This window comes from Mauremys mutica, chromosome 9, assembly GCF_020497125.1.
Source record: "Mauremys mutica isolate MM-2020 ecotype Southern chromosome 9, ASM2049712v1, whole genome shotgun sequence".
Lineage (NCBI taxonomy): Eukaryota > Metazoa > Chordata > Testudines > Geoemydidae > Mauremys > Mauremys mutica.
Window position 1 is genome coordinate 49231129 of NC_059080.1, and position 13360 is coordinate 49244488.

Genomic DNA, 13360 nt, shown 5'->3' on the forward strand with positions numbered 1-13360 from the left:
TCCCACAGTAGGAGGTGTTCTACTTTAGCCTGTATTGCGTTATATGGAATGGAGAGTTCTGTCTATCACACCCTGTATTGCTGCTGCTGCTTTTATCTTCCTGTTTGTTTTTGTGGCGATGCGTTTAGATCATATGAAAGATTAGAAGGCTGAATCTGCCAGCCCTCCTAACTCTCTAGGGAACAGGCCTGAGAAACCCCTTGTTTAATCACTGCCAGAGCAGAGGAATTTACGGCCCGCACAGCAATAAGGTCCAAAGCCACAGCCATAAAAATAAAGGCTTTTTATTTGTTTTTTATATATACCGTTACAGAAACATCTGCATAACATTCCCAACAGCATGTGTAGCTCACCTGCCTCCCCCTCCTGTAATCAGGTGTGAATGTGGGTCACCAAGATAGGCTTCTGTCCTTAGGCTCCAGGCTCCGCCTTTTCTGCCGGGAAACCCTACTCTTCTATTTTTAAGGTGTCACCTTTTTGTAGGTAATGTGAAGGTGCTGAGTCATTGGCTGCGCAGTGGTTGCCATGGAGACGGTCTGTTCTAGTTTCCCATCGGAATTGAGCCTAAATTTTCTGGTAATCTGAGAGGGAAATAAACACACACAGCCCTTTATTTTGTTCTGGTTAGCATTTTTTTTTAAAATGAAGTAAACCAACATCTGGGGCTAGAATAAGCTTGGTTCTTATTTCCTTAGTTGAAAGTTACTGGCCCAGCCCTTCTCATGTCTGACAGACTTCCACAGGCAAAATCTTAAGGACTGCTGCAATACTCCCTTCCCTATGCCCCCAAATAGGTTGGTTTGTTACAAGAGCACCTGGCGAAACTGGGAATAATCACACTGTACCCTCCAATAAAGCAGAGAGCAACTTTCTAAGAGAAAGCACCTCTGTCAGAATGATGGCTGCTACTGTACTGCACAGCTGAGTCCTACACTGAGAACAATGTACACTGAGAGGGATGGACTGAAGTACAGCTGACAAAATGTATTAATGCAGATGGAAAATAAGAAAATATGCCAGTCATCAAACGGAAACACACACACTAATAAATAGGCTGTGTGTCAGAGGTTACACACTCTTTAAAAGCATCTCCTGCTGCACAATAGCAGCAGCCATTAGGGCTTTGGCCATTCTTACCTCATTTCCAGTTTGCTGAATTTCAAATACAAATCACTGCCTCTGACAGAAAATGAATGCTCACATAAAGCAAAGCCAAATTCCATCTCTGATGATTATTAGCAGCAAACCTCAACGTACTCTGTAACAAGCTGGACCTAAATTCTGTAGCAGCCAGCTGGGGCAGACTGGAAATTATGAAGTAGCTTCATTTAAATGAAAACATTAGGCCTGTAATTAAGACAATTAATAATACTCAGTACAGCAGCTCCCTAGGTTAGTTATTTTGACATCACATTCACACACTGGCAGCTTTCAGTACATCCAAAAGTTTTGTGTTGACCATGATTAATTGCACTGAAGAAATCATCAGGGGGAAGCTGGACGGCAGCTGAGGGGGGAGCAGTCTGGCCCAACTTCTGAAAGGTATTTAGAATTTAAATTAGAAACCTAAATCCCTTTGAGGAGCTGGGCCTTTGGAATTAAACACATTATCTTCCGCTAAAATGATCAGCAGTGAAATAGTTAATATTGACCCTTCATTCATCTCATTTGTAGTAGTGTCGCTGGTGTAATATGGGGTAAGCCACATCAGTGCAGAGCATATACATGGGGACCTGGCACTGCTGTAGCTACACTGCCACAAGTATCCCTAGTATACACAGGCTTAGATCAGAGATTTAACCCATCGAGTTGAACAGGGCAGTTTACATTTCTCAGAGCTATTGTTTCAGACTGTAAGCAGACTCAGGAAGATGCACTGTATTGGTTTACATCTTCAAGGTACCATAAAGGCTTCCTTCAAGTCAGTGAGCTACACTAGCATAAAACTGGTGCAAGAGAGTGGAGAATCAGGCCCATGATTTTGAAAGCTTTGATCCTGGAGAACAATTCTGCAGCAAGAGGTGGAATATATGGAGCTGCAGCTGTGGATTCTATGGAGCCTTGCACAGAAGCGATCATATGACCACACATATAAATGCACAGGATTACCCTGAGTGATCAGCGGTGCCTGAAAGTATCTTGGCATAGACTCCACACGCTCAGCAGTTTGGCCCTTTGACTTATTTCAGTGCAGATTTTCTGCACGTCATCCACAAGATTTGTTTATGTTGCTTGGCCCCCTTTGCTCCTTCTCATGGCGAACACAGTCCCAGGGATTAGCGGAAATGAAGTCTCAGGGACTGAGGGAGCTCAGTCTGATAGCTCTGCCAAGTGGTTACATTTAATGGGATCAACTAGTCAAATTTAAAAATTCATTATATGTGGTGCATTCAACTGAAAGGAAGAACTGAAAATGCAAAGGACAGTGTTACAGTCAAAAAGTTTCCCAAGGGAGCCACAATTTTGGATCATACTGTACAAAATACCTTCCAAATGATATGTCTCTTAATGAGATGCTGTTGTCAGCTGTATATATTTATATCTACAGACTCCAAGATTTAGATCAAACTCTGTCTTGCTTTTAAAAACAAACAGCTGAAAAAACGTTTGTCCTTATCCTAATGGCTTTATTTACATTATCATCTCAGAGTGCTTCAGCATCGGAGACACCAAACAGAACAGGAACATTTGTTATGAGGGAGGCGTTGGTTGTGACTCAAGAGTTAGGACTGTTTGAGATCTGTAGTTAAAGCAGGATTTAATCCTGCTATTTCTCTCCTTAAGGATTTAACAATGGGTCCCAATTTAATACAATCACTCTACTGAGGACAGTGGAATTTTCCATAATTTTTAGAGTTAAATATTCAAGCTCTTTTGCAGAGGAAAGGTTTTTTAAATGATGCCTTTTGTAAACTTGACATTTGGCTCTGCCAGTCTCACCATTTTTTATCTCTGTCTAGCTAAAGAAGCACAGTCCCCTGAAGCTCCAAACTCCACCCATATGCACACTTTCAAAATACCTTGGGCATATGACACTTTTCAAAAGCGACTCTTTAACACAAACAGTTATTGCCCTAATTTAACAAAACCTTACTTATCTCTACCAAGAAAAGTTCAGACCCATCAGAGAATGCAAGTAGCCAATACTAGAGGGGGCAGCTGCCTCCGCAGCAGAGCTGGATGTTCCATGTTTCTGACAATGTGGGCTATAATTCCCTCCTGTCCTGTCCTACTCCCTAGGATTAACGGGGCCATAGAGGAGGTGGATTTGGAGGGAGGCTGTCAGGGTTCCCTCCCCACTCTGAACTCTGGGGTACAGATGTGGGGACCCACATGAAAGACCGCCTAAACTTATTTCTGCCAGCTTAGGTTAAAACTTCCCCAAGGCACAAATCCTTTCCTTGTCCTTGGACGGTATTGCTGCCACCACCAAGTGATTTAGACAAAAATCCAGGAAAAAGGACCACTTAGAGTCCCTGTTTCCTCAAAGTATCCCCCCAAGCCACTTCACCCCCTTTCCTGGGGAGGCTTGAGAATAAGAATAAGGAAGAATGAGGCTTTCACAAAAACACTGTCATACTGTTAAGACTGCTCAAATGCATTTCCCATCAACACTATCGGTAAAAAACAAGACATTCACACAACTTGCATCCCTTAGCACACACTCACCTATGCACATACGCACACACACACACACAAAGTAACATACCAACACAGTGCAGCAACACAACAAACCCACTTTCAATTCCAACAGAGAACCAATCACAATGCACACCTCCAGTTCCTGACAAATCACTCACAAGCTGAACTCCAACCTCCGCCCTTTTCCTCTACAGCTAATACACTAGACTTTTCACCAGTACATGTATGTCTATAGGCAATTTATTGTAATCTGTCTGAGGCTGGGGTTTAGCTTGTGCATTTCAGTGTGATTGTGACGAAGTGGTTCTATATTAGACTGAAAATGTATCTGTTATGGGGCTGTTTGGGCATTTTGGTATCTGGGTGGGATGGCATACAGATTGAGGCTGGATGTGAATTCTGGTTTAAGTGGTGATTTCCTTTATTTTTATTGCCTGAGCAACCTTATCAACACAACTGCATTTCCTAAATGTAAACTAATGACAATTTGGTGGGGGAGATGATATAACACAAGTTGTACAGACTGGGCTCCACACTACTTTATTATTCATAATGACCTGTACTTTTCATTGAAAAACCTCAATGCACTTTAATAAGGGCAGGAATTGTTATCTCCAATTTATGGAAGCTGAAGTACACAAAGGTTTTATGACTTGCCAAGTTCATAAATCAGATCAGTGGCGCAGCGAGGACTAGACCACCCCTTTTAGATACTGCTGGAATACAGATGTGTCCTGAGATGACTCCATTATGGGAAACATGAAGCTGCAACTGAAAATTCCTATTCTGTTCTAATCTTAAAACTAACTCAATCTGGACCGGTTAGATCAGGGATGGGCAAACTATGGCCCGCGGGCCGGATCCGGCCCTTCAGGGCTTTGGATCCGGCCCGCAGGATTACCCCTGGTGGTGCTGCGGGCCTGGTGCTGCTCTCAGAAGCAGCCCCCGGGCCGGGAGACAAAGGGCTCCATGTGCGCACGCAGAGCCCTCTGCCCCCCCCCCCAGGGGCCGCAGCACTTCCTGGAGTGGCGTGGGGACAGGGCAGGCATGCAGGGAGCCTGCCCTGGCCCTGGTGTGCGGCACTGCCACCCCGGAGCCACTTTAGGTAAGCAGCACCGGGCTGGAGCTCAAACCCCTCCTGCCCCCCGCCCCCAACTTCCTGCCCTAAGCCCTCTGCCTGTACCTCGCACCCCTCCTGCACCCAACTCCCTGCCCTGAGCCCCTTTCTGCACTCCTGTGCATTCCAACCACCTGCCCTGAGCTCCCTGCTGCACCCTGCACCCCGTGCACCCCAACTCCCTGCCCTGAGCCCCATCCTGCACTCCGTACCCCTCCTGTACCCCAACCCCCTTCCCTGAGCCCCCTCTTACACTCTGCACCCCTTCTCTGCCCCAATCCCTTGTCCTGAGCCCCTTCCTCCACATCCCGCACTCCACCCGCCCTGCATACAATTTCCTCACCCAGATGTGGCCCTCGCCCCAAAAAGTTTGCCCACCCCTGGGTTAGACCATGTGCAATGTGCTTCTCTGTGATAGAAATGGCTGATCTTAATGAGTAGTTGGAAGTCTAGAAAAAGGAAAGTGATTTATCTCAGTAAATACAAATGAACTGCACTACTTCCTGATAGCCTTACAAGGGCTTATGCTACATTTTGTCTTTCTACATACACTGTATATTGTGTAATTGCACAATGAAAGATTGCAATGTAAGCAACAAAATAAGGTGCGAGAACCTTACTTTAAAATTTCCTGACTTTGGTGTTTAAGCTCTTAAACTTCCTTTTACATTAACAATATTTTGAAGGGGGTTATTTTGTTTCAGTGTTTATGTCAAGCAATCACCTCTATATTATGCATAAGAACATAAGAACAACCATACTGGGTTAGACCAAATGTCCATCTAGCCCAGTATCCTGTCTTCTGACAGTGGCCAATGCCAGGTGCTTCAGAGGGAATGCAAAATTGCTAATTCTCATGCATGTATTGCAGGTCTTGTGATATTTCTTTTTTTTTAAACCTCCAACTGTTGGAATAATTTTATTACCCAAGAATCTCAGCTTTTTCTTATTTTTAGTAAGTTTCTAGTGCTCAGATTGTAGCAAAAAGCTTGAAAATGTGAACCCTAAACACTTCAGCATTAAAAGACATATAAAAAGAATACAAACCGTACGATTTTTAAATCTCATGATCTCTAAGACAATCTCATGATTGCAGACCCTGAGTCATGATTTTTGAATGCTTGGAGTTGGCAACATTCAACAATTCTGATCCCATTATCCAAATCCTAACATATAAGAAGGAATCTTCTACAAACAGGGGAATGAACTGAATGACCTACTCCTTTAGGTCTTTTCCAGCTCTGATTTCTATGGTTCCACAACTGGACATTTCAAACAAGGCAGAGTAGTGAGTCTCTGCATTTGCAGGATGTGTTATTTCCCGGTATTAGTGCTTTGCGTGCTAAGAAGCTTTTCCCAGAGAGCTGAGTGCTCAGTTATGCCTTTAAGGTGCTGGCCTGTGGTAAGCCACACAGCCCACAAGGAATTCCCAGAGGCATTGCCCCTCATGGTGCACTAGTCTCCGGGAGTTCTCAGGAGTGCAGCCATTGCTGCGTACACTCTCCTTAGCCATGGTCCTTTATGTGTGGCTAGCAAGAGTAAGCTACTGCAGCTGGGGCTGGCTCCTGCATGAGAGGCACATGAAGGGATGCTCTCTGTGCCCTCCTTCCTTGAGTGCAGGGGCCAGCCGCAATCTGGCTCCAAGGCATTATGTGGCAGGAAAGGCTAATTTCAGGAGAGTTAAGATTAGTTTAAAAAGCTTATGGGAGATGTAGAATCTTGTGTGCATTGAGGAATGGAATTCCAAACTTCACACTGCAGGGGTCTGTCTGGCTTTGTTCTCCCTCAGGTGACCAATGGCCTGAGATCAAAGAATAAACTATGCACAAAGGGAGTAAAGCTGGTCAAAGCAAAATGAAAAGTTACTGCCAATCTTGTACTGCTCTGAGAGAAAATTAAAGGGCAGTATGATTTTCATATAAATAAATGTTCCAGTGAATTTCACAGCAACCAGAGGGAGAATAATTCCAGTAGAACCTGATGGGTTCCTAGAGTTTTCCGGTTGCAGGTGGGTTTGTACTCAATGTGGGTCAGCTGGGCCTCTGCTGCCGCTACCAGTGCTACTGCGGCTACACTGCTATTTATACTTGCGCTAACACTTATGTGTATATGAGCAAGAGTCACACCCCTACTTCGAAGTGTAGAGACAGCCTTAGTTAGCTGTTCTCTGAGCTACACAGTCTGAGGTACCCATTGTTACCGTCATCAACACATCAGTTATTTCCCCTCCTTTGAATGTACTATTCAGGCTCCCTCTGTGCAGCTTTCATCACTTGTCAACCATGTTACCCTGTTTCAAAAGGGAGGTAGCTAGCAAAATGCAAATCTTTTCCTTCTAGGCAGTGTGTGTGTCTATGTTACATATATATGTGGAGGGAAGTTGCTTATATATCTGAGGATCTCCTAATCCCCCAAGTTTAAGATCTCCCACCTTTAAAGCCCCACAACACAACTATACTCATTGTAGCTAATGAGGACTGGACAGGACTATTATGATAGCCAGTCAATGGTACCCTGAAAACGAGAGGGAGATGTCACTGTTCAGCAATACAAAGCACTGACTCCTTAAAAATCAGAGTATTGCCTCAAAGCAGTCCCAGTCATTGCTGACCCAGGCAACAAAAACTAGGAGCAACCACAAATGGACCCAGAATCAGTCCTACCTACATATGTTTTTCATCCTTCCACACAGTAGTTCTATAGATTCCCATTTCCCCATCTCTCTCCAGTGCTTACCCTATATAGGAAATTGTCTTTTCTGCACAGCTGCTCTGGGGTGGTTGCTTCTTCCCTCTTCCATCAAATATTTTCAGGCAGAAATGGCACAGATCCCGCAAGAACATAGGACATATTGCAAGGACACAGCTCCTTTAAATCTTTAAGAAGCTGCTTTTCCTCTCTGTGGTTACAATGAAAAATGCTAGATCTTTTGCCTTTCTTGTTACCAATGTAATGTGTTTGCTCTGCTGAGTTCCTCTAACTCCAAAGAGAACAAAGGATTCTCTGATGGAGGAACAATTACTTTGAATGTTGTCAACTCTGCCACTGCCCCAACCTAAGTTAAAAGGAATCCTGGGTCTCAGCCATATTTTGCTGTGTAACTGACCTGCTGAAGGGACCCTTGAAGGATGGACTCAGCTGAGAGGGGAAGCAAGTTCAGAGGAAAGGGCTACTCAAAAATGAGAACATTTCTCCTAGTTTTTCTCAGACACATGGTAACTCCAGAGAGCGAAAGACTCTGAAATCTAGTGTGTAAGAAAGGTTTTATAGAATAATGTTGGTTAGAAAGGACTGTATTGAGACAAGAAGGGTTCTTTCTCCTTCATGATCACAACGGAACAGGTTGGCCACCTGGCTGGTTTTGTGACTGAATCAGTCTTTCTTTAGTTTGACATTAAAGTCAGTTAAAGCAAAGCCAAAGTCATCCTTTTAAAAACATCATTAATACATATGCAAATAAAAATGAAAGGTTCTCTATAGCTGTGTTTAATGCTTGTGGAAAGAGCCAGAGCTGAGAAATATACCCACAATTTCCAGAAAAAACACTAGCCCATTGATCTAGCAGACATTCAAATAACTACTACCCTGGCCAGCCACCACCTTGTAACAGGATTGATAATAGGATAACCTCCCATAAAAGGAGATAAGGATCATTAATCTTCAAAATGAGTCTGGTTGACTGCTCTCTAACATGGACCCTGCCAAATCACAGAAGGATGCCATGCAGATGCCATGACTGCTGAGGCTTAAAATTGGCAGATTAAATGGAGCAATATTTACTCCCTGGTGTGCCAGAGTACTCATCACATGGGCTCTGCAGTGCCACTGGAAGAACCTTTATTATATCTCAGCGAAAGTACTGTGACATGCAGTGCTCTACTTTAGCTTGGGGGTTTTCATCCTATTCAAAAACTAGCCTGTTTAAAAACAAGTACATTCAGTATAGCCGATAGTTTTCTTATTGTGGGTATTAGATTGTACGCTCTTTAGGGCAGGGTCTTTTTGTTCTGGGTTTGTACAGTGCATACTGTAATGGGTTCTGGTCCACAACCAGGGGTCCTAAATGCTACCACAATACAAATAATGGATAATGATAGCTGAATGTTGGAAGAAGGAAACAGTGAATAATTTGTTACTGCTATGAACTGTAGGTTTTTTTCTTAAACTTAGTTTGATTCAAAAGGAGTTTCAGGTCCCTGATAGAGACAAAAAGCCACTGCACATCATGGAAGCCAGGGGAGCTCACTGCTTCTCAAAAAATAAGCAAACAAACACGGAGTAAAGGGAAATGGGCATAGATAGGAGGAAGTATGCATGGAGGGACGCCTCTTTTGGAGCAGCAGGTACTGTATGTGGGAGGGATGAAGGTTGGTTGCCTCACATAAAAAGAGTACATGTGGCAGTGGGTTGTGGGTAGGTCTACGACAAAAGACATTTATTTCGTGTGGGGTCGTTTGTCACATCTATGGGTGTTGGGGGGGTAGCACGTGGGAGAAGCATTAGCAGCCTCCCATGAACAATCTTGGTTTTGGAAGTGGGAGTGGGCTACTGGAAGTCTCCAACCCTGCTTCCCATTATCTTGTGTCTAGGGGTATGTCTACACTAAAGTAGCTACAGCAGCACAGATATGGCACTGCAGCTGTGATACAGCAGCTGCTGTAGAGGTGTTTCCTACGTTGAAGGAAGTGGATTTCTCTTTGTGTAGGTAATCCACCCCTCCAAGAGGCAGTAGCTAGATCAATGGAAGAATTCTTCCGTTGACCGAACTGCATCTACAGTGAAGGCTAGGTTGAACTAACTCTGTTGCACAGGGCATGACATGTTCACAGCCCTGTGCAATGTAGCTAGAACCATCTAATTTTTAGGTGTACCAGGCCTACAGGATAGAAGAGCGGCCCAGAAGCAGTGATCCCTCCACAGATCTGTGCTACATGAGCTCCATTTCACGTGCATCACCTTGTTTTATTACTCTCGTACCAAAGCAAGGAAGAGATTATTGAGCTACTTTACAAAGCAGAGGTACACTAAGTGCTGCAGTAGGGGGACTGCGCTGGTGAGTATCTGAGTGTCTGTTGAGGGGACAGTTTGGCAGTTTGACCGTGTGCTTGATTGATTGCTTGTTTGACCAGTGGGACCTGGGAGTGCTTTGTTCCAGCTGGGCCTGACTGTTATAAAAAGGCAGTCAGCTGCGAACCAGCTGAGCAGCGAACAGCAGAGAGGCAAACAGAAGGAGTTTGCCTGGGATCCCTCTGAGCAGAGGTACGCTAAGTGCTGCAGTAGGGGGACTGCGCTGGTGAGTATCTGAGTGTCTGTTGAGGGGACAGTTTGGCAGTTTGACCGTGTGCTTGCTTGATTGATTGTTCGCCTGGAGAGAGCCTGGTGAGGCCCCCCCCTCGCAGGGTTCTCTGAGTAGCTTCTGCCACAAGGAAGGAAGCGCTTAGAAGAAAGAGACTATGGATGCCGAGCGATCCGCTGTTGTGACCTGCACAGGATGCGCCATGTTTGTCTTCCTTCCACAGGATAGAAGCGACTTTGTCTGTACAAAGTGCAAGCTGATCTCCATATTGGAAGAGAAGATTCAAGGTCTGGAGAAACGAATATCAACCCTGCGTTCCATAAAAGAAAATGAGGATTTCCTGGATAGACGTCAGGATCAGCTTCAGCGGGCACAATGTTCTGAAGATTCAGAGCAGGCTACGCAGCTGGGACAGAAGGCCAGCGAGGATAATTGGCGGCATGTGACTTCCAGAAGAGGAAAGAGTACCAGAAACGTCCACGTACCAGTAACACAGATGCAGGTGAGCAACCGTTTTCATGTTCTCTCCGCAGGTACTAGTGCAGAGGGTGGAGTGGATGATACATCTGAGGGAACAGAGCAGAAGGAGACTCCACTGATTGGAAGGCATGAGATGCGCCGTCCTAGGGATGGAGGTTCCACGACCACCACTCCCAAGAGAAGGAGGAGGGTGGTGGTGGTCGGGGACTCTCTCCTCAGGGGGACTGAGTCATCTATCTGCCGCCCTGACCGGGAAAACCGAGAGGTGTGCTGCTTGCCAGGGGCTAGGATTCATGATGTGATGGAGAGACTGCCGAGACTCATCAAGCCCTCAGATCGCTACCCCTTCCTGCTTCTCCACGTGGGCACCAATGATACTGCAAAGAATGACCTCGAGCGTATCACTGCAGACTACGTGGCTCTGGGAAGAAGGATAAAGGAGTTTGAGGCGCAAGTGGTGTTCTCGTCTATCCTCCCTGTGGCAGGAAAAGGCCAGGGTAGAGACCGTCGTATCGTGGAAATCAACGAATGGCTACGCAGATGGTGTCGGAGAGAAGGGTTTGGATTCTTTGACCATGGGATGGTCTTCCAAGAAAAAGGATTGCTAGGCAGAGACGGGCTCCACCTCACGAAGAGAGGGAAGAGCATCTTTGCAAGCAGGCTGGCTAACCTAGTGAGGAGGGCTTTAAACTAGGTTCACCGGGGGAAGGAGACCAAAGCCCCGAGGTAAGTGGGGAAGTGCGATATCGGGAGAAAGCACAAGTAGGTGAGTGCAAGAGGGGAGGGCTCCAGCCCCATACTGGGACACCAGGACAATCAGTGAGTTATCTTACATGCCTATACACAAATGCAAGAAGCCTGGGGAACAAGCAGGGAGAACTAGAAGTCCTGGCACAGTCAAGGAATTATGATGTAATTGGAATAACAAAAACTTGGTGGGATAACTCACATGATTGGAGTACTGTCATGGATGGATATAAACTGTTCAGGAAGGATAGGCAGGGCAGAAAAGGTGGGGGAGTTGCGTTGTATGTAAGAGAGCAGTATGACTGCTCAGAGCTCCAGTATGAAACTGCACAAAAACCTGAGAGTCTCTGGATTAAATTTAGAAGTATGAACAACAAGGGTGATGTCGTGGTGGGAGTCTGCTACAGACCACCAGACCAGGGGGATGAGGTAGACGAGGCTTTCTTCCAGCAACTAACAGAAGTTGCTAGATCACAGGCCCTGGTTCTCATGGGTGACTTTAATCACCCTGATATCTGCTGGGAGAGCAATACAGCAGTGAACAGACAATCCAGGAAGTTTCTGAAAAGTGTAGGGGACAATTTCCTGGTGCAAGTGCTGGAGGAACCAAGTAGGGGAAAAGCTCTTCTTGACCTGCTGCTCACAAACAGGGAAGAAATAGTAGAGGAAGCAATAGTGGATGGGAACCTGGGAGGCAGTGACCATGAGATGGTCGAGTTCAGGATCCTGATACAAGGAAGAAAGGAGAGCAGTAGAACAGAGACCCTGGACTTCAGAAAAGCAGACTTCGACACCCTCAGGGAACTGATGGGCAAGGTCCCCTGGGAGAATAACATGACGGAGAAAGGAGTCGAGGAAAGCTGGCTGTATTTTAAAGAATCCTTATTGAGGTTGCAGGAACAAACCATCCCGATGTGTAGGAAGAAAAGTAAATATGGCAGGTGACCAGCTTGGCTTAACAGTGAAATCCTTGCTCGTCTTAAACACAAAAAAACAGCTTACAAGAAGTGGAAGATTGGACAAATAACCAGGGAGGAGTATAAAAGTATTGCTCAGGCATGCAGGAGTGAAATTAGGAAGGCCAAATCACACTTGGAGTTGCAGCTAGCCGGAGATGTTAGGAGTAACAAGGGTTTCTTCAGGTATGTTAGCAACAAGAAGAAAGTCAAGGAAAGCGTGGGCCCCTTGCTGAATGAGGGAGGGAACCTAGTGACAGAGGATGTGGAGAAAGCTAGTGTACTCAATGCTTTTTTTGCCTCTGTCTTCACAGACAAGGTCAGCTCCCAGACAGCTGCACTCTGCAGCACGGTATGGGGACGAGGTGACCAGCTCTCTGTGGAGAAAGAAGTAGTTCGGGACTATTTAGAAAAGCTGGACGAGCACAAGTCCATGGGGCCGGATGCACTGCATCCGAGGGTGCTAAAGGAGTTGGCCGATGAGATTGCAGAGCCATTGGCCATTATCTTTGAAAAATCATGGCGATTGGGGGAGGTCCCGGATGACTGGAAAAAAGCTAATGTAGTGCCCATCTTTAAAAAAGGGAAGAAGGAAGATCCAGGGAACTACAGGCCAGTCAGTCTCACCTCAGTCCCTGGAAAAAATCATGGAACAGGTCCTCAAGGAATCAATTCTGAACCACTTAAAGGAGGGGAAAGTGATCAGGAACAGTCAGCATGGATTCACCAAGGGCAAGTCATGCCTGACTAACCTAATTGCCTTCTATGATTAGATAACCGGCTCTGTGGATGAGGGGAAAGCAGTGGATGTGCTATTTCTGGACTTTAGCAAAGCTTTTGATACAGTCTCCCACAGTATTCTTGCTAGCAAGTTAAAGAAGTATGGGCTGGATGAATGGACGGTAAGGTGGATAGAAAACTGGCTAGATGGTCGGGCTCAACGGGTAGTGATCAATGGTTCCATGTCTAGTTGGCAGCTGGTATCAAGTGGAGTGTCCCAAGGGTCGGTGCTGGGGCCGGTTTTGTTCAATATCTTCATTAACGATCTGGAGGATGGTGTGGACTGCACCCTTAGCAAGTTTGCAGATGACACCAAACTGGGAGGAGTGATTGATACGCTGG

General features: G+C 45.6%; 1 protein-coding gene across 4 annotated transcripts in view; it reads right to left on the minus strand.

Annotated features, from left to right (window-relative positions):
• Positions 1-266: 266 nt before the first annotated feature.
• The window catches only part of THAP4 (THAP domain containing 4), a 75277-nt gene continuing 62183 nt past the window's right edge, over positions 267-13360 (minus strand). For all 4 annotated transcript variants that reach the window (XM_045030352.1, XM_045030351.1, XM_045030350.1 and 1 more), the window contains one exon: positions 267-581. In XM_045030352.1, coding sequence (XP_044886287.1) covers positions 462-581 — 120 coding nt within the window. In that variant the 3' untranslated portion in view covers positions 267-461. The remainder of the gene's footprint in view (positions 582-13360) is intronic.